Raw genomic sequence first — 27,537 nt, 5'->3', positions numbered from 1 at the left:
ATAATGCTACAAGAGCTCTTACTCGATGATGCAGTGGTCCCCCATCCTACATTGTCCCTGTACAGCAGGGATGGGGGGACCTCAGGCCCAGAGGTCAAATGTGGCCCTGCAGGCCTCACTATCTGGTCCTTGGGACTCTCTCTAGGCCACAGCCCTTGCTGGTACTGTTTTGCACCCTCCTTGGGTATTTCTGTTTGGATGGAATGTGTCTTTGAACTTTGATAATGCTTCTTGCTTGCCTAGATGGAAGACAGAGAGGGATGTGTCAGTAAATTAACATGTATTGCTCCTGGCTCTGCCCGCCACTGGCATATGGCCCTTGGAAGCTTGCCTAGAAAGGAATGTGGCCCTTGGGCTAAAAAAAGTTCCCTACCCTGCTGGAAAGTTTTTAGTAGTGTGTATATGTCATGTGGATAGTACAGTGGGGAAGTCAAGACAACACTTATTTTCTTTAATTTAAATTTTATTTTAAATGGCATTATATGTTACAGCAAAGTACAAATAAAATACATAGCTTCAACAATTCCAGATGCGAGACAAAGGATTTTCCAGTTTTGCAACAATTCCATCTCCCATTCTAGTCCTTGTCCTATGTTTGTAATTAATATTAGAGGGCAACCCAAAGTTTCATACACTTAATTCTGCCTTTCAAACACACTTTCTTCTCGGCTTCTCTACTTCAGGTCCCCTCATGGTGATTGTAGAATTCTGTAAATATGGAAATCTCTCCAATTACCTACGGACCAAACGGGAAGGATTCAGTCCTTATAGGGTATGTGGTTGACATTATCTTGGCAATATTTCTAACATGGTTTTCATTGGACAGGTTGGTTGGATAAACAAACAAACAAATAAAGCATAATAGTTTTAGCCTGGTTTCAAACTGAGAACATCATCTAAGGAAAGTCACTTGCTTAAGCATGTTCAGTCCCACTGACACTATTGCTTGGTGTATGAATAAAAAGGCTGAGGGCTAACTAGATGTCATGGTGGCATTAGTTGTGTCTTATGGGTTGTGGTGTGCAACTGTAATGTGGCAGAAGCAATTTAATGCACAGATGCAGCAGCTGGAGGAGTGATGCTGCTTTCCCTGCCCAGTGCCCACAGGTTTTGTCCCCAATCACTTGTTTTCCAGGCTAGGTCCAAATGCAATCTAGGCCCAGTCTGGAGAAAAGCAACTGGAGGAGTTGTGAGGTAAAGAACAGGAAAAGGCATAGTGCAGCTTCCTTTTCCTCCCACTCTGCTCCTCCACTTTAAATTTTCCCCCTGCCATGAGGTGCAGAGACAGCATGCCTCTGAATATCAGTTACTGGGGAACAACAGTGAGAGAGGGCTGTTGCCCTCATGCCCTGGTTGTGGGCTTTCCAAGGGCATCTGACAAGATGCTGCAATAGATGGGCAGAGCATTTTTCACTGCAGGTTTTACAGCTCTGTAAGAGATCGGTATTCTAACGCATGGGCCTGCTGTCTCCACATTTAGACAGTCACTAATAAATGAAGGTCAGAGTTTCTGGGCTGCTTAACCTGAGTTGAGAAGGAATGTTCATGGGAATGTTCATATTCATGAATCACTGCAGCAGTTAGTATATCTCAAGATAATTTTTGTGATTTGGCCTGCTTCCTAGGAAAAATCCCCCAGATTGCGCATCCAAGTTCGTTCCATCGTGGAAGCTGTCAGAGCAGACAGAAGGAGCCGGTCTTGTACCAGTGACAGTGCAATTCTTAATAGACTTCTGATGAACAAGAGCCAAGCAGCACTGCCACCCCCACTCATACGAGAAGGTAAAGAACTGTAGCTTAGCGTCTCACTGAATTTTCATGGGGGAAACTGCCCTTTCAGGGAGCTTGGACTGAAAAGAATGTGTGCAGAATTTCTTTGGGCCAATGGCAGAGTGTGTAATGTTCCTTTTCATCCGGGATCTGGAAGTAGACTAAAAGGGATGGAGCAAGACTTCATAGGTATTCATCATACTTTACATGCAAGGTGGGAAGAGCCCAAGGCACCCAAAGAGAATGCAATAAAGAGGAAGCTGGGGTATTGTCCTGTAGCAACATCAATCAGTATACAAAGTGAAGGGGATTACACCCTGCACAGCAGCCTACATTATATTTATTGAGAGGTAAGTTAGTGCTCTACTCCTTAACCAGAAAAATTAGGTGAAGGAGTATGGGTCTAAGGCTGCAATCCGATACACACTTACCTGGGAGTAAGTCCCATTGAACCCAACAGAGCTTACTTCTGAGTAGACATATATTGGATTGCAGCCTAAGTCAAGGAGGAACCTGGACCTTCCCTTGGAAGGGTCAGAGCCTCCTTTAGCAGGCTGTTGTGAGGATTTTTTAAAAAATATATTTTTTTTAAAAAAAAATTGAATACTAATAGTTGTAAAAGTTAAAGTTATAAATCTGTGAAAGAACTGCACAAATGTTATAAATCTCTGTAAGAACTTCACAAAGATTAAACGTTATTATTCTAAGCCACACACTGGGTAACAATCACAATCATACAAAATGTATGTGCTTTAGCATTGGTTCATAAACGTAGATCCAACTTTCAGACCTTTCCTGTTTCTTGATTAAGACTCCCAACCCTTTTGTATGAGACAAAGGAATCTCTTTTAAATAGAATGATCCCCAGATTTTCCTAATAGGCCACTGTTCTTACTCCAAGAAGATAGAAAACGTTCTGCAACTAGCTACCACCTAGCTAAACACAATTAGCCTCAGGTCAAATGGCAAGTTTATACATCTACAAAGGTCAGCACCCTGCAATGTCTTCATCAGGCAGCACCTTGGGGAAAAAATTCACAAAATGATTTTCCTAGAAACGCATTTCTCCTACCTCTCTGGTACTGAAGTTTTTTCTGTCAGGAACCAGATGCAGAATCCCAGACAGGGACATACTAAACCAGTCTTTTTTCTCTTCTACAGGCATTGCATCTGTTTGGTGTGTCTCCTATAATTAAATTCATAATTCTGCAAGTGTCAGTACTACCTTTCCCTTTATGCAGAGACAATGTCCCTAGTGCTGAGAGACCTGATTAGTTCTATCTAGTCAAGTCATGCTTACAGCAACACAAATGATAAATAATAATGGTATTTATAGTTGCAGTCCAGCATAAAGCTACACCTGCTTAAGTCTGATTGAATTCATTTGTACTTACGCAGCTATAACCGTGACATCGACTGCCATCATTGATCCCAGTTATCTCTCCCTACTTTGTCAGCAAGCCTACAATTTCCCTGGGACATTCCAAAAAATAGCATTAGTATAGGCTGTTGATTTTTTTTTCTGCCACTAACCTTCAGCATGTAACTTTCTTTCTTACACATTTGTACAGTGGATGACTTGTGGCAAAGCCCTCTGACAATGGAAGATCTGATCTGCTATAGCTTCCAGGTGGCACGTGGCATGGAGTTTCTAGCTTCCAGAAAGGTGAACACTCCACTTCGTTACCCTGACGTTGTTTTGTTTTTTTCTGCAGTCTTGACTGAAAGGATATAACAGAGATTTATACAATAATGCATGGCATAAAGAAAATGGACAAAGAGAAGCTTTTCTTCCTCTCTCATACTAGACCTTTGGGTCATCCAATGAAATTGACTGACAATAGATTCAGGATAGACAAAAGATAGTAGTTCTTCACAAAGTGCATGATTAATTCCTGGAATTTGCTGCAACAAGGTGTGCTGGTGGTCATATATATATGGCATTAAGAGGAGTTTATACACATCCATGAAGGATCAGTCTAACAATGGCTATTCGATATGATGGATGTTATTAGTATGCCAGCCCTCTATATACTAACTGAACTTGTTCTCTGAGTGTGGAACCTTTTGTAGTAAAACTGCACCATCCACATTCCACACACAAAGGGGACATATCAACATGCTTGGGCAACCACAAGGTTGCAGAAGTACACATTTAAAAACAATTCATAACGTGGAGGAAGGATCCCCAACAGTCCTGTATGTACTGAGCATAGTCAATGGATACAACAGAATGCAGATTTGCTGCTGGGAGGTGCGGAATGGAATAGAGTATCCTACATAAGGACATGGCCAGCTAGAAAACTGATCAGGAGTTCTCCATAGTACTGCAACATACAGTACCACTGTATTCCAGTTGCTGGGGGGCTACAATGCTAGAGGGATGTTGCCTTTAAGCCCTGTCTGCTAACACAGGGTGACTTGTGAGCAACAGATCAGGAAAGTTCCTCTCCCAGGAGGAGCTAATTGCTTGTCCTGAGCAAGTGGATAACTGGAAAGCTGACAATATCTTCATCGTATCAATGTCCTGCATTTGACTTTCTTTGAGAGAAAAAGCCTGAAGGAGACTTCTGCACTTGTTCAGCATTTCTAATTCCCCCTCTGTCTTTTCCACATTGGAATCCATATCTAGGTCTCTTTCTGATGATTTCCCCCACCTTTCTTTTTCCCCTGTAGTGCATCCACAGAGACTTGGCAGCACGCAACATCTTACTATCAGAAAACAACGTGGTGAAGATTTGTGACTTTGGTCTGGCCCGGGACATCTATAAGGATCCTGACTATGTTAGGAAGGGCAGTGTGAGTTGTGGGTCATGGATATGGGGAAAATGGTTTTAGAAATGTATAGTTAGTCAGTGCCTTCAGTATCCATTTGTTTGCTTATGATCAGTGATTATTGAAATACAGTGGGAACATTTATAGCCTGTTCTGATACACATAGGAATGAAGCAGAATGGTTAAGAGGCTTTGTCTAATGCACTTCCTTGGCACAAAATATACATTTTGTTCAGTATAAGATAGACAGTAGCTTTTAGCATTGGCATCTGTAGTATAAGTCTACTAGATTACATGTGTCATCTGCAATAAACATCATGCCGTTAATGCAACATACCCAGATTAGAAAAAAGTCTGATAATGGTACATTTTAATTTTTCTCCTTCAAAACTGTTTTTAACATGCCAAGGCTGTGAACTTAACTATTTTTTAAAAAAATCTACTCTGAGGGCAGATCACACTCACAAAAGTATATAGCCTTTCAGGCTTTTCTGATAACCAGAGTGTTTTGAATTATGTGTGTGCCAAATGTCAGCTTTCTAGCTCTCGTGGAAGCAGTTTTCATAACCTCCTTGAGTTAGTGAGTGAACGAAGCCAAGCATCTAGATCAGAGATGGTTACCTTCTGGTCCTCCAGATGTTGCTAGAGTACAACTCCCATTATTCCCGACTGCTGGCTGTATGGGACTGGTGGCCACAACATAAGGAGGGCCACAAGTTAACCGTCCTGATCTAGATATCTACCTAGATAATACCAGACTGCAGCTTTCTGGTCTGTTCCTAAATAGATACTCACTTGAATTGTTGCATGTCCATATGAGTCACTATAGGATCTTTTGGATTTTCTTCTTTAGTTGCTATTAACTTTTTTTCTGAACTATAACGGCCATATACATCCATTTCTCTCCCATAGGCCCGTCTCCCACTAAAGTGGATGGCTCCAGAAAGCATCTTTGACAAAGTCTATACCACCCAAAGTGATGTGTGGTCATTTGGAGTCCTCCTATGGGAGATCTTCTCACTAGGTGAGTGCTGAATAGTTGGCCTCTTCCCAGAGCCATCCATGTGATTTTGAAGGCAGGCTGCTGCAAGAATTCCCTAAATCTGCTTCTTTTTCCTACCTTAACACTCCAGTTTTATCCCTTCTGCTAGTTACTTTGGGTTGTATGCAAGGAAGTCATCACATTTAGTGCCAGGACTTCCACCTGTGCAACGAAACTTCATCTTCCTCTCCCCACATGCCGCCACATCTCCCCAGATCTGTTCTGGGAGGTTCCTCCAACCCTCCAGAGCAGATTGCACAGGTGGAAGTCCTTGCACTAAAGGGACAACTTTGTTGGATACAACTTTTGCTACATTTGACCTGGACCCCACCTGCTTAATGCTAGATCTCAGCAGTCCTGACTGTATTGCATCCCTGCATATTCCAGTAACGTCTCTCCTCAAATTAATCAACTAGCTTTTGATTTTGTAAATTTTCTTTATGAGAAAGTTAGCCTTTCCTTTTTGTGCATACTTCTAGTTTTATAGATGCTGCCCTGGGCTCCTGCTAGGAGGAAGGGCAGGATATAAATCAATCAAGGTCTGAACCAATCTTGACTAGTTCTCGAGCTCCATTTGGATTCCAGTCCTTGTGGCTCTTGCCCTTTCTAAATAAGCTATTTAGATTATTTAAAGTTCTTGTGAGTATAAAATAACAGCTGAGACAGAGGATCAATCACACAATATAAAGAAAACAGGGATATCTCCATGAGTTTTCTCACAGTTTAAAAGGGCAAATGGGGCATTCTTCCAGGTGCACCTATGCTTTCCTCCTTCCTTCCTGATAATATGTAGATTATCTTCTTCAGGTGCCTCCCCATACCCTGGAGTCCAGATCAATGAAGAATTTTGCCAAAGACTTAAAGATGGCACCAGGATGAGAGCACCAGAATATGCCACTGCAGAAATGTGAGTAAAAGTACTTCAAAACATGGCCAACAACATAAATACTATAGGTCAATAAAATATAGATCCACAAGACATTTCAGAGTTCTGAAGGTTTTCTCTTCCTCTGCTTCCACTACTGTGTGGGAGGCATGAAATGATCTATTACTGAAATAATTTAATTTACTTCTGTAGTAAAACTGGTGGTGCTCAGCATTTACTTAAGGATGGTCTTTTCCTTTGCAGGGGTTTTCAAATTTTGTCTTAGCAGCTTTGTATTTGATTGACAGTTATAGGATGAAGACGTTTATTGGCTTTATACAAAAGCTTATCCTGTTACTCTTTGTAGTTATCGTATAATGCTGAGCTGTTGGTATGGAGATCCCAAGGGAAGACCAACTTTCTCTGACTTGGTGGAGATCCTGGGGGACCTTCTTGAAGAGAATGTCCAGCATGTAAGTTCTCATTCATTATCATTGCACAGAAACCACTTTCAATAGCCAGCTATGTGTGGGGAGTTATTTCTTTGTTGAACAGCTGAGTAGACATCTAGATATAGTGAGGGACCCTGTGGGCCAATTTTGAAAGGTGTGCAGAACCATCCACCTGTCAATCATCTGCCATCATAATAATGTTAGCTGATTGGCAGGGGGATTGTCCTGTCCGTCTGTCAATTTTTGCTTGCGGGAATAAGGGCAGATACTGCCCAAGCAGGATTGAACTTCCTGTGCTTTAGCTGAAGCATGGGGAGTTCAGTACTGCTTTCTGCAGCCACGTTTCTATATCCCCACATCTAACATCACATATGACATCAAGTGTGGAACAGGTGGGCATGGCTTGGGGAAAACAGCCTCACAGGTCAAATGGGGAGGCCTGACAGGTGAAGTTTGGTCATAGGTTGGAAATTCCCCACCGGTGAGATACAGAATACCCGTGATTGCCTAGAATTTTGAGTGTTACGATCACAGCTCTGCTGCTTTAACTGGACCACACTCATTCATATCTTCTTGTCTTTGTGTGGGTGGCATTTGTACAGTATATCAAGTATATGCCCTGCCTTCAAAGGCAATTGTAGCCAAGCAGCCTGAGTTCAAATGTAGTTTGAACTATCTGTGTCCTGTTACCCAAATACCTGCTTTCAGGAGTGAAAACTATTTCTTAGTTCTGTGGTTGCAACTCAATTAGAAGGAATGAAGGCCTACATTCCAACCTCTGGACTCAGACAGAACCTTCTATGCTCCAACTCCATTAACAAATCCATACCATCATGTGCCACAAGCAGAGAGCAAGTGAATTGCATAAAGATATTTATAGGTCAAATAGTTCAAGATGGCCTGGTTTGCACATTACAATAAACCATTCTTAAACCATGGTTTAATTAAAAATAGTTTATTGAACAAACCAAGCTTAAGCCAAAGGATGTTCTGCAGGCACTCAAAGTAACTACGGTTTGTTTCATCTTAGTTTGCCTTCCTCTTCCCACCCTCAGCTGTCTGTCCACCCAACATCCCTTAAGCCCTTGCAGCACCCACTAGTTGCTAGCATTGCCTCACCACATCACAATTTCTCTTTCCATTGATTGGATGGAAGAGCAAGAGTGGAATGTTCTCTGCGGTCTTCATCATCTGTTATGAAACAGCCATTCTGCTCTTTTTCCCCAAGAAAGGAACACCTGTTTTTAATCCTTTTCTTGCACTCCTCCAGTCTGCAACTGCACTTTAAATGTGTCTTTTCCCAACCAAAAATTGGATGTTACTGTGAATTTATGCTTTGAGTTTTGTAAGCATCACTTATGTTGTAGCCACCCCTTACCCTACCCATGTGCACGAGTGTCATGCGATTCTCTTTCTAATAAATCTAAATGGTTCAGCAACAATTGCCCCAAATATCCACAACTTTAATGACCAATTATTTCTAGTTTTAGTAAGGTTTCAAGCAACTTTACACATAAATGAATAGCTGGTGATGTGAAGGAATGTGGTGGGGGGGACACACAACTTTTTTAAGAAGCAGTATTTGCTACCTGTGCTTTTTCTTGAAAAACTGCCAAAATTTAAGGGAGGTGTTCCCAAAAAAATCTTTCATTCACCAAACAAAACTACTCAAGCACCCAGCAGTGGAAACATCTGCAAAGTGATATTTCAAAAAAGTTCCCTTTAAATTTTCAACTCCAGATCCAGGGAGAACAGGGCAGAGTTGGGTGGGGGAAAGACTCCTCTTACTAGGCAGAGTTAAGAGTGGCATTAACTTCTGGAAAAGCGCCAGTGAGAGGAGCTGGGTGCTGGCAGCTTTGCTTTCTAGCCGCTCTTGGCTAGCAGCTCCGTTGCTTGATAGGCGATTTGGGCAGGGCAATGAAACAAAGTACATTTAAACCATAATTAAGGAGGTTTTTGCATCTGCACGTATCACTAAATCATAGTTAAGCTCAGAAAGCCAACAGGAACCCATGGTTTATTTCTGCTAACAAGCCATAGTAAATAAACCATTGTTAAAGTGTTGGGCTGGATTTGCACATCACATAATAAACCTTAGGTGATCAACCTTAGTTAATAAAAACCATGGTTTAGTGCTACATGCAACCCAGATTGATGACTCATGCGAGTGAGCCAAGGCACAAAGCAAGAAATGCCACTGTACTGCTGCCAATCGTATCCAGTGGGAAATATCCTTCCCAGACCCAAAGACAAAGATTGGTCAGACCTTGTGTGAGCAAAACCTGTGTACTTGTCTCTCAACCTGAGGGAAAATGCATTGACAGCATCGCTGTTACACTTGGTATGTAGCCCCTGGTTGTAGCAGTTCCTGATGCTCCACAGGCAAATGGGAATAGGGGGAGAACTCCAATAGGCCACAATGATGCTGCTCAATGCAGGAATCCAACTTAAAGCATACCTGACAGGTGTCCTGGAGCCTATGAAGTTTTTTGCTCCCCCAGGATTATTGCAGAGCTTTCATCTTTTGAGGTTTTAAAGGCCTTCTTCTAAATTAAAGTAAGTTACTGGGCCAAATGGAGGCCCTTCTTCCTGTCCATGGGCTCATGGGCAAGCAAAGGGGACATCATATGACATCTCAAGGTTTCAGGAGAGCTGTGGAACACATATTGTGCAGATTCAAGACACAGACAAATTCGGCTGCATGTCCTGCTCTCCCGTTTTTATGTTTGTGTTAAAATGTCAAGAATCCTTCAGCTGAATCAAGCTTAGCATCTGTTTGATTCTAGTCAGGTGTCCTGCAGTGAAGACAATGAACATGGTAAGTTTTTAAAAGTTTATAGATTTGTGAAATATATAACTCCTTGCATTTTTAAAAGAGTCTTCATAGCACAAATACATTATTTAGATGCATCAGCTGAATATGGCTATTATAGATGGTCCATTGGACTTGAGTGACACAGTGTGAAAAAGCTGAGTCTTTGGGGCCCTGTCGAGTTCTTCTTTAGTGGCCTAAGAAAAGCTTCCTGCATGTGATGAAGTTAGATGAGTAATATCAAACCTCTCTCTCTCTCCCTCTCCAGAGAGGTTTCTCCAGCCCCCTTCCCTTTACCTTATTATCTTTATAATGGCATTTGAAAAATCTTTATAATGGTGCTTGAAGAAAAGCATTCCGAAGCTTGGAACCAGAAATTAGTCCAGAAACATACCTCCTTGCCTGTTTGTGTATCTTGTACCCTGGGACATCTGGTGCAGTATATTAAACTGCATATGTTGATGCAGACTACACACAGTTAAATGGGTTGGATGACTGCAGAGGGTGTCCTTACACGGCTTGTCTTTGCTATCCAGAGGATGAAAGGTGTGAAGGTGTTGTATCACCTTCAGATACAAAATGGTTTGATCGACTTCCTTTCCTCGTAAAATTCATCTATCCGTTATTCCTCAGAAGTGTGTGTTTTCACAGCTGTAAGCAACCACCCTATTTTTTTCCTGGAGGAGAAAAGAGAAAGGGGGGGGGGGAATAGAGAGAGATGATGATGATGTTTGTTTGTTTATTAGATTTATTAGTCGCCCCTCAGGCTGGTTGTCCAGCCATTCTGGGCGACGTACAGAATAAAAACATACAAATACATTAAAATATTAAAATCTCAACAGTAGTAATAAAACCTAACCCACCCCAAAAGCCTGTCTGAAGAGCCAGGTCTTCAAGGCCCAGTGGAAGTTCATCATAGCAGGGGCATGGCAGAGAACGTTTGGGAGGGAATTCCACAGAGTGGGAGCCACAATTGAAAAAGCCCTCTCCCTAGTCCTTGCCAGTCTAGCTGTTTTAACTGGTGGGACAGAGAGGAGGCCTTTTGAGGCTGATCTTGTTGCACGGCATCCTTGATGAAGCTGGAGGTGCTCTTTCAGATAAACTGGGCCAAGACCGTATAGGGTTTTAAAGGTCAAAACCAACACCTTCAATTGGGCCCGGAAAATAACCGGTAACCAGTGCAACTCCTTCAGCACTGGAGTGATGTGATCTTGCTGGTGGCTGCCTTTGATCAGACGAGCTGCCGCATTCTGTACCAGTTGCAGCTTCTGGACTGTTTTCAAGGGTAACCCCACATAGAGCGCATTACAGTCGTCTAGGCGAGAGGAGACCAGGGCATGTACCACCGATGGGAGCAGATGATTGGGAAGGTAGAGGCGCAGCCTCCGTATCAGATGGAGTTGATACAGTGCTGCCTGGCTCACAGCCGAGACCTTAGCCTCCATGGACAGCTGGGAGTCGAGAATGACCCCCAGGCTGCGGACCTAGTCATTCAGGGGCAATTGTACCCCACTGAGCACCAGGTCAACATCCCCCAACCTTCCCTTGTCTCCCACAAACATATCTCGGTTTTGTCAGGGTTCAGCCTCAGCTTATTCCTTCCCATCCAGCCACTCAACGACTCCAGGCACTTGGACAGGGTTTCTACAGCCAACCTCGGTGAGGACTTGAATGAGAGATAGAGCTGCGTGTCATCCGCATACTGGTGACACTGCAGCCCAAATCCTCTGATGATAGCCCCCAGCAGCTTTATATAGATGTTGAACAGCATCGGGGAGAGGATAGAACCCTGTGGCACCCCACAAGTGAGAGGCCAAGGATCCGAAACCTCATCCCCCAATGCCACTCTCTGGTACCTACCAGAGAGGAAGGAACAGAACTACTGCAATACAGTGCCCCTTATACCTAACCTCTACAGATGGTCCAGAAGGATACCGTGGTCAACGGTATCAAAAGCCGCTGAGAGCTCAAGGAGGATAGGGAAGGTGCATTTGCCCCTATCCAGCGCCCTCCTCATATCATCCACCAAGGCACCCAAGGCTGTTTCAGTCCCATGTGCAGGCCTGAAGCCTGATTGAAATGGATCCAGATAATCCGCTTCCTCCAAGTGCGTTTGCAACTGCTGCGCCACCACCCGCTCAACCGCCTTGCCCAAGAATGGCAGATTTGAGACTGGGTGAAAGTTGTTCAAATCTTGGGGATCCAAGGAGGGCTTCTTTACAGTGCACGGAATAGCACTCTTAATACGATCAATTTTATCCACAAAGTGCTTTGCAAACTCATCACAGGAGGCCTTAACATGTTCCATTGGTTCCGGGGCAACTGGACCGACCAGGCTCCGGACCATTTGGAACAGCCTCCTGGGACAACACTCTGCGAATACAATAGAGGCAGCGTAAAAATCCTTCTTTGCTGCCCTTATCGCCACATGGTAGGCTGCTGCAGCCACTCTAACCCGTGTCCGATCATCATTAGAGCGAGATTTCCGCCACTGGCGCTCTAGCCGTCTCACCGCCCGTCTCAGGGTTCGCAGCTGTGGAGTATACCATGGTGCTGTCTGAGCTCTATTCAGGGGGAGAGGGCATTTCGGAGCCACCCAGTCTAATGCCCCAGTGATTGCAGCATTCCACCCCTCCACCAGGGTCTCAACTGAGTGGCCGTGTGCCTGCTCCAGAGAATCCCCAAGAGCATTCAGGAATCCATCTGGAACCATCAGGGCAGGCCATCCTAATGGGTCCTCTACCCCCACGGAGGGTTGTGGCACTGAAAAGTCCACCCTCACCAAATAGTGATCTGACCATGCCAAGGGGGTTCACTTTTCAGTTCACTTTTCAGTTCCTTCGTCTCCCGAGACAAACACAAGGTCGAGAGCATGACCAGCTGCATGGGTGGGCCCCGTTGGAATAAGGTGCAGCTCCCAGGAAGCCATGGTTTCCATGAAGTCCTGAGGTGCCCCTGTGAGGATGGCCTCCAAATGTACATTAAAGTCCCCCAATACCAACAAGTTTGGGGACTGCACACGGACATCCGAGACCACCTCCAGCTCCTCGGCTAGGGAGTCTGTCTTGCAGCGGGGTGGACGGTACACGAGCAGAATCCCTAGATTGCCCTGTGGGCCCAACCTCCAGTACATGCAATCCGCAACCTTGGTCTCACAGAGAGGAGACCTGGTGAGAACCAGAGACCTTCGGTAAATGACCGCCACTCTACCTCCCTGACTACCGGCCCTCGGCTGCTATACATACAGGAGCCCAGCAGGACACATGGCCGCAAGGATAGGAGCATCCAGCCAGGTTTCCATAATACACGCCAGATTCTATTCACTCTCATTGTTGCTGCTTTTTAGGTGTAAATCCCTCTGTTCTCCTTAGACATAACCACTTTTCTACATCTTCCTTAGGAAGGGAAGGATTATATCCCATTGAATGACTCTCAGAGTTCTGAAGATGATGGCTTCTCCCAGGTGGCTTCATCCATCCAGCAGAATTCTGATGAAGAAGAATTCGACATGAGGATACACTGTCACAACACAGCAGTAAGGTAAGTCCCTGCTGGGAACCATGACAGGAGGAAGAGTCTAGCAGAGAGCCAGCCAACTTTCAAACAAAGAAAAGCGGTGCATGTGTCTCACATCAAACATTTCTGTAGCAAAAGGCTCCAAAGAACAACATTTTGAGCCACAACTGTTTCTAATATCCAAAACCTCATTTCTAGTTATTTCAGCATTCTATCCCACTTTGTTGATGTTGTTTTAGAAAAACAGCAAGATTTGTTAGTTTAGATTAGGGTGCACAGGGTGTCCTTACACCAGAGCTTGGAAAAGTTACTTTTTTGAACTACAACTCCCATCAGCCCAATCCAGTGGCCATGCTGGCTGGGGCTGATGGGAGTTGTAGTTTAAAAAAGTAACTTTTCCAAGCTCTGCCTTACACACCATACCTGTCTGTAGCTACACAGATAGTATACAAATGCTTAGCTCCTGTGGGAAAATGAACACTTTTTCATTTTCATGTCAAGACATTAGAGAGCTGTTGCTGGTCAGAGTAGATAAAAGTGAATCAGATGGACCAAAAGTTTAACCTAATATAAGTCGGCTTCTTATGTTACTGTGTTTGAGTGCAATGCTACACACACACACAAAAACACACACACACACAGAGCAGAGGTTGATAGGAGTGGGAGGTGGGGAGAGGATTGCACGTAGTCTTTCTGCCATTCTCCAAAGCCTCACAGATTCCCTGAGAGGCCCAGTCTTTGGACTCCCTCTGTGTCAGCTGGTATAGCAAAAAAGATGACGTGAACCACAACACACCTCTTCTTCACTGGCTAAAGCAAGACCACAGGGCTTGGGGTGTGATGGTTGATCCACTGCTCTGCTCTGCTGCTACCCAGCCCATTAGGATTGCTCTGCCCTGAAATGAAAAGCAGCATTGAGAGGCTGTGATCAGGAGAGGAAGAATGGCAGGAGGAGGGAGTTCATAACATTTCCCTGCCTTCCATTTTCCTGTTGAAAACCACCTCCTCAACCTGCTTTTCCCCCTTGTAGACTGGGAAAGCATTAAGCATCATTTTTTCCATGCTGCTTTTTCTGTCCTGATCACAGTCAGGGGAATGCTGCATAAATCTGTGTGTAATGTCTACTTAGGCCTTAAATGTACTTCTTTGGGGGAAAGGGCAACAGCACATTCAGACTGTGTAGCTCCTGTGCTGCAGAAATTTATAACTGACCCAACTTGACTGACAGGAAGAACACAAAGACTCCCTTATCTGACATGTATGTCCCAATGGTAGTGTCTCTGATTTACTACTTACTTTATATCCTCTCCCAGATATTATAACTGTGTGTCTTTCCCTGGCTGTTTGACTGGTGGGAATCAGATAAGATGTCCGTCCAGAATAAAGACTTTTGAAGAATTTCCTATGACACAAACCATGTATAAAGCACATCCGGTGAGTAGATCAAGATGGTAGGGAGACAGGAGGAAAACTAAAAATAATCAGCTCAACATGTATTTTTTCTGTTACTGCAGTCTAAACTGTATTCTGCCACAGTTCAATACTCACACAAATTGCTAATACTGTGATTTACAGTCTATATATGGTGCATGGAGGAAAATCTTCTAAAAATAGAATATAAGCACTACCCAGGCTCATTATAGTCAGGCAGGTACATCCCTGATTATAATATCTGCTGAATTAAAGGGGGAAATTTGTTTTTTTCCAGAAAAAAAGATATTGTAGTTGAGGTTTTATATTGAGATTGTTTTTAATGGTATTGTATTATACACTGTGTTTTATTGATTTTTGTAAACTACCCAGAGGACTTGATTGCATGGTCTAGAAATATAATACATAATAAATAATAAATCTGTAGTAGTAGTGATAGTTATTATTGTTGCTGTTGTTATTATTATTTATTCTGTGCTGGGAAAATGTAGGAACTTGCAACAACTCTCGGCAGGTAATACCTGAGCTGTCACCTCTCCTTCAGGCATGGTTAACATAACCAACAACAAGCTGATGCTTATCCTCACTCCTCCAGTTAGAAGGCAGACATGAACACACACATGTGAGCTCCCCTATATCATCTTCTGATGTGCTGGATGTCTCGGGGAAGATGGAATCTAGCTATTTCTGGCTCTCAGTATCTGAATGGAAGTGCAAGGAAAGTTGACCCTCTCTTCAATAACCCCCTACATCACCACTGATCTGGGACAGCCCTCTGTAAAACTCTAGCCAAGAATAACAGTAACAAGGACTCCAGACAATGGTGTGAACTGCCTGCATGACCAGCAGACTGAAATGGAGATTATTCTCAACGCCGGAGGGCAGGCCATTGCCTGACAAGGCACCTGCTCCTCCTTGATTTCTTCCTGATCAAACCTTTTCCTCCTTCTCAGTAATTTTAATTTATTTATTATTTGATTTATATCCCGCCCTTCCTCCCAGCAGGAGCCCAGGGCGGCAAACAGAAATGCTAAAAACTCTTTAAAACATCATAAAAAGACCTTAAAATACATTAAAACAAAAAAAACATTAAAAACATTTTTAAAAAGCTTTAAAAACATCTTTAAAAACAAAAAAGGGTTAAAAACATATTATTAAAGAAAACATATTAAAAGCAATTCTAACACAGACGCAGACTGTGAGCTGCCTCTAGTGGGGGAAAGGGAAGGCCTGTGTTATGATATTTCCTTGGACTAAAAGCAAAATTATCTCATGCCATGGTAGCGGATATATGTAGAGAGACCTCATAGCCCCCAAGCCACAACGTGCCATTGCTTATAGAATGAAAATAGTCATGCCTGGGGAAGGTCCAAAGAATATCTCTCCTTGACTTAGACTAGAACTACATTTTACCTAAACCCATTTGCTGAATGAAGGGGAGGAGAGGCACTTAACAGGAAAGAATCACAAGGAGAGTGGAGTTCTTAACCCGGCTATGCCCACTGTTTCTCTCCCTGCAGTGTCTTTCCCTTTCAGTCTTTCATTCCTTAGGCATGCTGGCTTTGGAGGGAAGCAAAGCAAGGGAAGAGTTAAGTCAGCTTTCAGTTTAAGTGCTAGCCAGCAGCTGTAGGCGACTAGGAATGGAATGCAGGCAAGTGAGCAGGCTGGCAGAAGAAGAGAGATGGAGCACTGTTCACTCTCTCTATGCTCAGCATAGAAACCAAGGCAGGTACTGAAGCCCCACTCCTGCATGCCCAACAAACACATGCACCATTCTTACCCTTCTCTGACTCCAGCAAAAATGGAAATGGACTGCCTTCAAGTCGATTCCGACTTACAGCGACCCTATGAATAGGGTTTTCATGGTAAGCGGTATTCAGAGGTGGTTTACCATGGCCTTCCTCTGAGGCTGAGAGGCAGTGACTGGCCCAAGGTCTCCCAGCGAGCTTCATGGCTGTGTGGGGATTCGAACTCTGGTCTCCCAGGTTGTAGTCCACCACTATACCACACTATACCACACCAGCAGGCTCCTAAAAAAAAAAGGCTTGTAACTTTTATGGGCATATTTCAGGTGTGGGAAGTCTTTGGGCCTCCAGAAAGTTGCTGAACTACAACTACCATCAGCTCTAGCAAGCACAGCCAACGGCCAGGGATGGTGGGAGCTGTAGTTCAGCAACATCTGGAGGATCAAAGGTTCTGCACACCTGGTGTTTTCACAAGGCTGAGTTAAGCCCTGCTGTTATACATCACTCGTGCACACACAGTTTTCAGTTTCCACCGATCGGAAGAAAGTTCCTCATGCGAAAGTTTCAGAATACATGCTCAACAAGGCTGGCACTTCTAACACTTTTTTGTTTCTGTTCCCTTGCAGGACAATCAGACAGACAGTGGGATGGTTCTGGCATCCGAGGAGTTTGAGAGGATAGAAAATAGACACAGAAAAGAAGGTGCATTCAGGTATTTCATTATCTAGTTCTCCTCACTGTATCTCACAGTCCTCAGCAACATACAATACCTGGCAGTGCCCTCTGCAGCAGCTCTCACTGCAGCCTCCTGGAAGTGTGCTGGGAACACAGAAATGCAAGCGCATCCATTCTCCTGTAACCTGCTGCTGGCGGCAGCATTCCTGATGACATTTGTAACAAAAAGGGTTGATTGAGCTTAATGGCTTTTGAGTGGAGTCAGTTGACTCTGTGCAAGGAAGTAAAAAGAGGAAGGTTATTACACGGTAATGAAGTACAACAGGACATTAAGGGACTTTCCAGACAACCAAGCAGCAAAAGTGCAGTTCTCTCAAGGAAACACTTTTCTTTGGAAATCACGTTTCCAGAGCTCATTATATTGTCATTGGGAAAATGTGATTCTTTCTCCAGCAAGCAAGGATATCGCTATCGTATGTGGAATCTCTGCATTAGCCGTGCATTAGATAGTGAAAATGACATCACTAGTAGCGTAGTGGCAAATTCAGAAGTGCAAAGTTTCCTCATGTTAGTCACAGCCATGCCCCTCCTTTGCTACTGGATTGAAAATGAGATCCTTGTTAATGCCTTCTCTCACAACAACAGACGTCCCTAGGAACCAATCACATGAAAGAGGAGAGTGTTAGCTATTGAGAAAAGTCTTCTCACTGGCTGACTCACCTTCTTTCACTCTGATTGGCTCCAATCAGCAGAAAACAACAAAGAAGCAGGTTAGAAGACTCTTCTTAGTGGCTGACACACTCCTCTTTTGTGCTGATTAGCTCGTAGGATGCTGGAGACATAGGGACCCTGCTGGGACCCTGCTCCCAAAAAAGTAAGGGGTCTAAGACCCCTGAAACCCCAGACAACTATACCCCTGGACATCACTTATGAATAACAACTCTTTTTAATCCCCAATACACTAATTTGTACCTTTATAATGAAGTTGGTCTTACAGGTGCCACTGATTTCAATGGGAGAGTTAGGGAGCAATCCAAATCAAAGATCACCAGGATGAGAGAAGTTTGGAATAGGCAGATCTCTGGCTGAACTTGGGACCAGCTGGTCCCCCATCCCAGCTCAGCCAGGGATACACCAGCATAAATCCTCCATCCTGGCTCAGCTGGAGCTCAGCCGAAGCCAGCTGAGCCGAGATCAGGGTAGATCTAGAAAAAAAGGGCATTCCAAGGGAATGGCGGAGGCAGAATTGGGCAAGGGGAGATGTAGCCCTTTCCAAACTCCTTTTAGCTCAGTCACATGACCTAGCAACCCTGCAGAAATTACACTGGCAAAAAGGGTGGTGTAAGTCAAAAAGCTTGTTTTTCCTCTGCCCGGTTCAAGCCAGCAGTAGCCCTGTTCCTAAATAGAGTTTGGAACAGGGATAAATTACACCAGCATAATTTACCCCAGTGTAATTTATGGCTTCCTATAATTTGAATTGCTCTGCCCATCTCTCTCTCCCATTGAAATCATTGAGACTTAGGCTGCTGCCAGACAGGTGGCTCCTGTTTGGTTCAAATGGAATAGGAACAATATGTAGTCCTATTTCTTAACAAAGTATATATGCAACAGCAGAATGAGAATAACCAGTTCCACACCTTCCCTCAGACACACTAGTTAATCAAATAACTCACAGAGACAATCTTCTTAGGTAATGTCCGGCATGCTCAGTAAGAACCAACTGTCAGCATTCTAAAAGCCAGACTCACAGCTGCTTGGCTTGACTAATGAGGGGGCCACACCCACACCAGACTTTGATTTCACTTGAGACAGTCATGGCTTCCCTCAGAGAATCCTGGGAAGTGTAGTTTGTGAAGGGTGCTGAGAGGAGACTCCTATTCCATTGAGAGAGCTCCAGTGGCCAGACTGGTTTAACAGTCAGCCATTCTGATTGAAGGCCTGTGAGGGGAACAGGGCGTCTCCTAGCAACTCTCAGCACCCTTCATTAACTACCCAGGATTCTTTGAGAGAGGCCATGACTGTGTAAAGTGAAATAAAGGCCTGGTGTGGATGTGGCCAGGGACAGCTTTGGTTTAAATTGGGGTGGGAGGCTACAAGTGCCTGCTGTAGAATAAAAAGGTGGGGGGGCTGATGATGGAGAAATTATTTTTCTCCTGTGGGATCTTTGCTGGGGGTCCTTTAAGTAAATTGAAGACACAGGCTTAAAGCAAAAAGGTAGGCCTTTATTAAAAACAAGCATATGCAAGGTCAGTCCTCCATAAATCTAGGAGGGACTGCAATGAGATATGGTGTGTGCAGATCCTTTATACCTTCAAATTACAGCATGTGACAATAATTAACCAATCCCCCAAGTTCTTTTCTATGTAACATAACAGTTTCTTTCCTCTTGAAATATTTCCAACCAACCAGATAACTTTATTAAAATGAATACATGTATATTCATAATCAAGCATCCCCATTGTATTCATTGATGTCAATTGGTCCCCTTGGCTGATATTACCACTATTGTACTGTCATATATTACTGATGATCTTGTACTGTTCTGAAACCAATGTGTACCATTACATTCCTTTCTGTCATGGCTCCTGATCAGCCAAACTGGTCAAGGAATATCTCTTAGGTCATAACAGCATGTTCCTTGGGTGAAGCCATGACTACAAGCCAAATCTGGCTCTCCCTAGAGTGACTGGCAGTTTCTATGTGAAATTCTGCTTATTACTACTTTGCTATAGAGAAAGATTAATTTAAATCACCATGTTATAACCAAAAGCCACATAATATAAAGAATATAATATAAAGAATGATTAGGGAACACAGAAAAGGAAAAAGGGTAAATCTGAGCCAGCCACTTCTCCATAAAACACAGAGTCATGTGAGATCAAAACCCTCGTTTTTCCAAGATCACATAGTGGAGAATGCATTAAAGAAAAGGACTGCATGCCCTTTGTTTGGAACAGAATTCTCATTAAGGGTAGTCACTCACAAATCAGGTGAACGTGACCCCTTTGCTAGTTAACTGATTTTCATTCCCAAGCTTCTAGGATATTTTAATCCTCGGGATATATTTTCTTAAAAATATATTTTCATATAAACAAAAAGATATATTAATTCCTATAATCTTAACTAAAATCTTCATTTTTACCATTTTAACCCGCTTCCCCGGAAAATTGCTTTTCCCTGCTAAGCATGCATGCTTGCCCATTAACAATGCATCATCAATCATAAATTAAACATATACTCAGGCCTACCTGCTATGAACTGGAAGCTGAATTTGCTTTTCTTGTAATCCAAAGGCCTGTGGCCTTTTGCTTAATTTTATTATATATATGTATGTATGAATTATAGAAAAATCCATTTTTTCTTCATCACTGAAAAGCAACGATACTTTCACAATGTTTTCCTTTTGGAAAGGAAAGGGGCTTCCCCTCTGCCCAGTGCCCACCCACCCAGTCTCCTACTCTCCCCCCTCCTCCCCTCCCTTCCCTTCCCCTCCCCCGGGTCAGTGTTGGATCCTCACACAGCCATGAAGCCTACTGGGTGACGTTGGGCCAGTCACTGCCTCTCAGCCTCAGAGGAAGGCAATGGTAAAACCACCTCTGAATACTGTTTACCATGAAAACCCTATTCAAAGGGTCACCATAAGTCCAGTTGACTTGAAGGCAATCCATTTCCATTTTCAAACATGATTGCACAGAAATAAATTCCACTGAACTCAAAAAGTATGCAAATGATCAAACCCACCTTCCCTTCTCCTCCCTCCTATTCCTTCCCTCTTGCCCCTTCCCTCCCTCTTCCTTTGCCCCTCCCTCCCCCTCCCCTTCCTCCTCCTCATGGTCAGTTTTACCTATCTTAAGCATGATTGCATGGAAGTAAATACCATTGAATTCTATAAGCATGCAAATAATCAAACCTGCCCTCTCCCCATTCCTTTGCCCCCCTCCAATACACTCCTTCCCCCTCCCCCTACTCCCCCATGGTCAGTTTTTCCTATCCTAACCATGATTGCATAGGAGTAAATCCCATTGAACTCAATAAGCATGCAAATAATCAGACCTGCTTTCCCCCTCCTTCCCCTCTCCTCTCCCTTCCTCCTCCCCCTCTCCTCTCCCTTCCTCCTCCCCCTCTTCCTTCTTCCTCCTCCCCTTCCCACTCCAGCCCTGCCTCCCTCCGGTCAGTTTTACGTATCTTAAGCATGATTGCACGGAAGTAAATTGTGCTGAACTCAATAAACATGCAAATGATCAAGCCTGTCCTTCTTCTCCTCTCCCCCTCCTGCCTGCTCCCATCCCAGTCCTCCCCTCTGTCTTTCCTTCCTTCCCTCCTTCCTCCTCTTCCTCCTCCTCCCCTACCCATCCCCTGTGGTCAGTTTCACATGACTCTAGCTGTTGGAAAAAAGAGGATGCATGTTTTAAGCCTGCTATGTTTAAACCACTTCATTTAAGGCAAGGTGGGCACTGTCAATTAAAAACACAGAGCACACCTAGAATTTTGCTAGAATATATTTCACCTACCACTGTTTTATCTTGTGCAAATTGAGACACTCCTGAGGTCCACTGGAGACTATTCTGCAGAAGTCAGTGCCATTATTCCACAATTATATTTGGAGTTTTTTTAGTGTAAATTTTGCAAAGTGTTGCTGTACTTCACATATTCACAGAAATAGAAACAAAAGAAAATGACTTCCTATAGGAAACTTCACTAAAATTGCAAAGTAAATCAGACATATTTAAAGTGACCATCTGAACTATATCAACTGTCTTAATAATGTTGCTTCCTCCCTGCTAAAACAAAATCAGCACAGCACATGTCTTCTTTCTATTTGGGCTGATTGCAGATGTTGCCACCACTCACCATATGCTCAGAGGAACATGTTACCAAATTCTTCCAAGCTACACAGGAAGTGGATTGGACTGTGAAAGACCAACCCAAATGGTGTTTGCATTTTGACAACTTTGTAGGGCAGTACAATATCTCAGAGAGGAGTTCAGGTCTCCTGCTCCCCTGGTGCATTCACTATAGCTTCCCAATTTCCCTGCTTTTTAAAGTTTGATAGAAATATCTGTGGGCTATAGGTACGTTCTTAAACAACAAGGTTTTTTGCCGATTAGTGAATTATCATAGCAGTGCCCCCTGTAGGAATTTAATTTCTCCTACACCTCCTTTCATTTATGAAACTTTTGTTTGTTTAACAAAAAGTTATGTATAATGTATTTGAGGGATGTATGCTGTCCCTGCCTATGGTACAAAATGCCATCCCCCTTGTTTGTAAAAACAGTGGCAAAATGTCAAAACCCCTTCCATTGTAAAACTGTCTATACAAACAAACACATATTACATGAGGACAAGATGTGCCCTTGAAGAAGCATGTTTAGTACAAATGCAGCTCTATGGAGAAAGCCTGGGTGACTCATCATCTGGATAGTGCCAAGGACACCTTTACAGATTTTTGAGAGAGCTCAGAAAACATTTAAAAAGGTACTGCTCTGTGAATTGAAACTGATAGACCAATGAAATTGTACAGTGAAGGTGGTTTTTCTCACATGCACGCATGCACCCCATTAAAGTGAATATAGGCACAGCTTCTTGGTGCTGGTCCTTGTTGCTAGGTAAAATGCCTTCTAGTGCCCACATATCACCCAACTTAGATTTGTAGCTCTAAACTGGAATAGCAAGAAGAAGTATTAGGATTATAGCTGAAGGTTCTTAAGGAGCCTGGAGATCCTAAGAGCTCATTTCAAATTAGATGAGACACCATCCATGCAATTAGCAATTGTATGATTTTTTTTTTTAAAGCAGGCACAAGCATCTTGTGGGGTGAGGGGGAATTTTAACCCTTTGTTCTCTGCTACAGTCCCTATTTGCACTGAAATAAAGTTATTTTAGAAAGTTAATCGGAGCATTGCTTGCTCAGAAAAACTGACTTCCCACCTTTCTCTTTTTTCCCACCACCAGCAGTCGAAATGCAGAGTCAATAGCGGATCGGTCAGACCTGAGGGGTAGGTGTCGGCCATCATATCAATCCCAGCTCAGAGGCCAGACTTTTTACAACAGTGAATATGGGGAACTGTCAGAACAGTCAGAGGAAGGCAGCTGCACTCCGCCCACCGAGAGAGCCAGTCCCTCCCTCCTTCATGCTTCATTCTTTTCAGACCAATACTGAAGTGAAGAATAGATTGTGGAGATACCACCCTTCACCCTTTGTGCAGCAGTACCCTTGTACGGTGGAGCCCACCTCCCCTTCCTCCTGAAGAAGCCACATCGGGGAACCCCTGTGGAACAGATGGAGAACTCCTTGGATGTGAAGACAGGGGCCAAGCAGATCAACGTGGGATACAATCATTGCATTTGGCACTAGCACATTTCCTTGATCTGGTGCTGTATTCTCCCAACCCCTACCACCCTCATTTAGATCTTGGATGCAGTCCTCTGGGTGAAACAGAACTGTTCTGCCACCAGATGGATGTCGTGTTGAGAGCTGCAGCCACCACTCAGTATTCAGCCTCCATTCAGATAGTTTGCCATAATAAGCTCTATTTCAGGTCAGATAAAAATAGATGTGTCTTAGCTGAGTTTCTTCCTGATATGCAGCTTTGTTGGTTTCTGCTCTTGTTTCAACTCAGCTATCAGGAGAGGATAAAAGAACCAAATGAATGAATTTGGGCAATGGAAGAGTATCCATACTTGGATAGTCCAGCTTCACTGGATATAGACATTCCCTATAGGCACATCAATACACAATTATATATTACATACTCAATTCTTGTATGGTGTTACATATTTTGTTTATGTTAGACACTAAGATAGCTCCAGCCTATTGTAGATTTTATTCCATCACAGTTCCCCCATCTATGCTGACATTGTCTGCTCTAATGCAAAAGAGAACTACTTTACCTCTGTGTATTGGAGAATCTGGTGGTAACTGGTTCAAGCTGGAAATTCATTTTCTTCTTCTCTACTGACACGTAGAGAAGTACAGAAGTACTGAGAAGCATGTCTAAAGGTGAGGATTCACAAACACGGAACCCATTTATGTGCCTAGATTCATCTTTTTCCCCCCTTTAGTACAATCAGCAAGGATGGTCTGTATTTACTGCATGCCATTCAAGCAAACTGTCATAGCTGACATAGCTATGGCTTTGACACAGTTTCTCCATAAAACAGTACCCTTCCAGTTTCTGTTTCTTTATTGACAACCATCCATATAAAAAATCTAGTGTCCCCTGTGACCCCACTGCGAATCATAGAGTTGAATGCAAAATTATTATACTTAGACAAAGAAATATATTTCTTGCCCTTATAATAACAGAGAAGAATGTATAACAGCTTTCAGAAAGAATCTAATGAAATTCTTACTTGGTGTTCAGAGCTCTCTCCTTCTACTTATTCTTCCCTACAGCCTTCAGTCTCTGCCTCCCTGTCCCCTACACACTTACTTGCTCTTCTCAAGATATCGTATGTCAGAATAAATAATCCAAAGTTAATTTATGCAAATTTATTTAATTTGCATGATTTATTCCGATTCTGGGATTTAAGGATATTACGAAACTCATACACACACACTTACCTTCTACCCCAGACACAGTCTTTAGTACAATCAGTTTTTCTGTTTCTAACTGTAAACCATTGCATCAATGAGCTTTTGTTTTTGTTTTTTACATAAATGGAGGGTGAATATAAAGTCAATCTGATCTTGTTTGCGTTATTGTTCCCTGACATACTTGACCAGCCTTTCCCTCCCAGCTACAATTCTGAAGGACGCTGCTATACAAAAATTTATGTGAAAGCTTTATAAAATGGCTTTTGACCAGCTTGGGAACTTCCCTTTGGAATCCTGTAGACACCTTGGTGTCAGAAGCTCCCCCTCTCAATTGTATCTCCATATCAAAGGATTTCTGCTTGCAGGCCAGGCTTCTGTTTATAGAACTGATGGTTTGGGTTTGGCTTATTTTATTGTTTTCATACTGGGCATATTTTTTTCAGATTATATATATTTTTCCTTCATAAGAGGGCTTTATGTATTTACACATTTGTACCTGACATTGTCCATGCATTTTCCAAATTGATTTGTACCTTTTGTGAGTGCACCCAATGTCTTGTCCCTTTTTGATTACATTTCTTGCCTACACAAGTTTACAGTTGTGGTTTAGTTATTAGCAGAAAGTGTGGAGGGGATGAAGTTATCATTTACTGTTAAAAAGGAGGGGCCAAAGTGGCATATAAACAATGTACAAATGGAAAACACAATCCTACATGGAAGATTTCCTTCCTCATTTCTGTTAGTGGAGTTACATTGTCCTGAGTAGCTGTGAGAACTTCACAAACGACCAGTTTCAAATGGGCATCTCACTCTGTCACCACACAGATGCAAACAGAGTCCATTGCTCAGAGCCTTGCCCTGAACAATGTAGATACACATACAAGCTGTTTCATTGGTGATCACTCGTGGCCGAGTAAGATCGTGGCCGAGTAAGATTGTCTTCCAAGATAAAGATAAGGTCTTTGCTAGGAAGACGCCTGTGCATGAATTTGTTTTATGTGGGGAGATCGGGGCACGACTATCAACACACAGTCTTGACAGAAAAGGCTTTGATCCAATGGCATGGATACCACGATAATTGGAAGTCTTTTATCTGCTGCAGTCCACCTTCACAGCCTTTGTAACATACACATTGTTATCCACCACCAGATTATAGCACTCCAGGAAGGCTGAAGGATCAGGTTGCAGGTGCCTCAGTAGACTTCCAGATAACCTGTTTATTGAGCATTCATTCTGCTTTGTTTGCAGGGAGATTAGACAAGGTTGATTATTTAATTAGCATTCATCCTTATTTGTTTGCAGGGAAGTTAGATGACTTTGTGTCACAGCAAGTGTTATCCTTTATTTTCCAGTTTGTTTTCCTGGCACTCTTCCATTGCAGAAAGTCCGATTTGGGGGGAAAGTAGGTTTGTTGAACAAGACCTTCCAATTAACTACAATTGGGCAACCTGAATTTGCCAGTATGTGATTGAATCCCACCTGAAAATAGCAACAGTCAGGGAGTGCCCTTAGTCTTAATACTTGGTAAAAATTTAAAAATAGGAGACAATGTGGAACCATAGCAAGGTGAGAGTTCTGTAAGCATAAATCTGTGACTTGCTTCTGTTGTATTGTCATTGGCTTCAGATGATCTTTAAGGGGATAGACTCGATTAACTCATTTGTGGGGTGCAACTGCACAGTGTCCAGGAGCTGGCGTGTTGTTGCTTTTATTATTAGCTGGAATATTTTGAAATGTGACATCTTTCATGCAGTGTTTACACAAGAACCTAAGAAAAGCCTTGCTGGATGATGCCAAAGGCCCAGCTAGTCCAACATCCTCTTCTCACAGTGGCCAACCAGATGTTTCTACATAGTGTGGATGAGGAGTGGTGTATGTATCTGCCTCTTCTCCATAGGTCCACACGGTTAACCATTAAAAAGTCCCAAGGAAAGCAGCCCTCAGTGGTAATGTGAGAAAAATTGACATACAGTCCACTTCCAGTTTTATTCTCATGTTTTGCGAGACTAAACCAGCAGAAGTACTTCCACTTTGTTGAAATAACTTATTTTTAAAATTACTATCTTTTCTTTTTGGTCACATTCCTTTTTACCCATATTACCCCTACTGAATTTCACATAGCTGTAATTGCTTAAAAAAAAGCATTTGAAAAAAATAATTACCAATATAATAGCAAACTCTGTAAGGTTTTAAAGAAACTGAGTAACGGTAGAAGGCCTTCTCCATGCTCCAGATGAAGATATAATCCCATTAAATTCATCTGGTTATTTATGATGAATAATTGTGAACTGGATTTTAAAAAACACAACACAAATTATTGATATCTTGGGGACTATAACAAAGACATTTTGCTAATGGTAGATCAGCAACCCAAGTGCTTCACAATATGGTCAGTTCTAGGGTTGCCAAGTTCCTGACCTGAGACTGATCCTGTATCTTTAGGAGAAGAGAAAGTCAGCCAAGTGCAGGTGTTCTTGCAACACTATAATGAGAAAAACCACACGGTGGAATTCTCCCTTCCCACTGCACAACTTGTAAAGATACAGAAGACCTCTTGGAGGCCGGGCCTGGCAACCCTAGTCAGTTGTCTGTTGTGGGGTAACAGTTTCTTTGTGCTTTTCTGCTGTTTACAAAAGGGCTGGTCAGATAAACAGTAGATCAGATAAACAGATTATCCACAAAGAGGAATTTTCAAATAATTACAGTATGGTGGGAGCCCACTGCATGGGGGCCCTCAAGCATGGCACCATCAGTGGGGTCTCCTAGCCTGGAAGAGGCAGGACATGCCAACTGAGAATTATCTTTTGCTGTATCTGATCATCTTGCATACTCGGTTGAAAGCAGAAATGATAGCATTGTTAAAGCAGTTAACCTTCTGCTGGTCTGCGGCCTGAGCAACTGCCAACCTTGTCATCCT

The 27,537-nt window shown here is 43.0% G+C and overlaps 1 protein-coding gene and 1 long non-coding RNA gene across 11 annotated transcripts in view; one reads left to right on the top strand and one right to left on the bottom strand.

The window, feature by feature from the left end:
* Positions 1-25,167, top strand: part of FLT4 (fms related receptor tyrosine kinase 4) — a 145,721-nt gene extending 120,554 nt beyond the window's left edge. For 8 of the 9 annotated variants that reach the window (XM_061617336.1, XM_061617341.1, XM_061617337.1 and 5 more), the window contains 11 exons: positions 684-772; positions 1,626-1,782; positions 3,342-3,436; positions 4,447-4,569; positions 5,458-5,569; positions 6,395-6,494; positions 6,820-6,925; positions 13,117-13,256; positions 14,546-14,666; positions 17,035-17,120; positions 23,036-25,167. In XM_061617336.1, coding sequence (XP_061473320.1) covers positions 684-772; positions 1,626-1,782; positions 3,342-3,436; positions 4,447-4,569; positions 5,458-5,569; positions 6,395-6,494; positions 6,820-6,925; positions 13,117-13,256; positions 14,546-14,666; positions 17,035-17,120; positions 23,036-23,243 — 1,337 coding nt within the window. In that variant the 3' untranslated portion in view covers positions 23,244-25,167. The remainder of the gene's footprint in view (positions 1-683; positions 773-1,625; positions 1,783-3,341; positions 3,437-4,446; positions 4,570-5,457; positions 5,570-6,394; positions 6,495-6,819; positions 6,926-13,116; positions 13,257-14,545; positions 14,667-17,034; positions 17,121-23,035) is intronic. The other variant, XM_061617339.1, reaches the window with a different exon arrangement.
* On the bottom strand, positions 539-18,804 carry LOC133380307 (uncharacterized). Of its 2 annotated transcripts, XR_009761419.1 has the most exons (9): positions 18,757-18,804; positions 17,179-17,354; positions 14,529-14,634; positions 12,962-13,204; positions 10,111-10,393; positions 9,363-9,699; positions 6,308-6,484; positions 3,304-3,491; positions 539-736 (listed from the first exon to the last, which is right to left on the bottom strand). It is a non-coding gene; the product is annotated as an uncharacterized LOC133380307 (long non-coding RNA). The 2 variants fall into 2 exon arrangements; XR_009761418.1 differs by lacking the exon at positions 12,962-13,204.
* Positions 25,168-27,537: the final 2,370 nt, after the last annotated feature.

Source organism: Rhineura floridana, chromosome 3 (genome assembly GCF_030035675.1).
Source record: "Rhineura floridana isolate rRhiFlo1 chromosome 3, rRhiFlo1.hap2, whole genome shotgun sequence".
In the NCBI taxonomy this organism is placed as follows: domain Eukaryota; kingdom Metazoa; phylum Chordata; class Lepidosauria; order Squamata; family Rhineuridae; genus Rhineura; species Rhineura floridana.
This window is presented reverse-complemented; position numbering and strand designations above follow the sequence as displayed.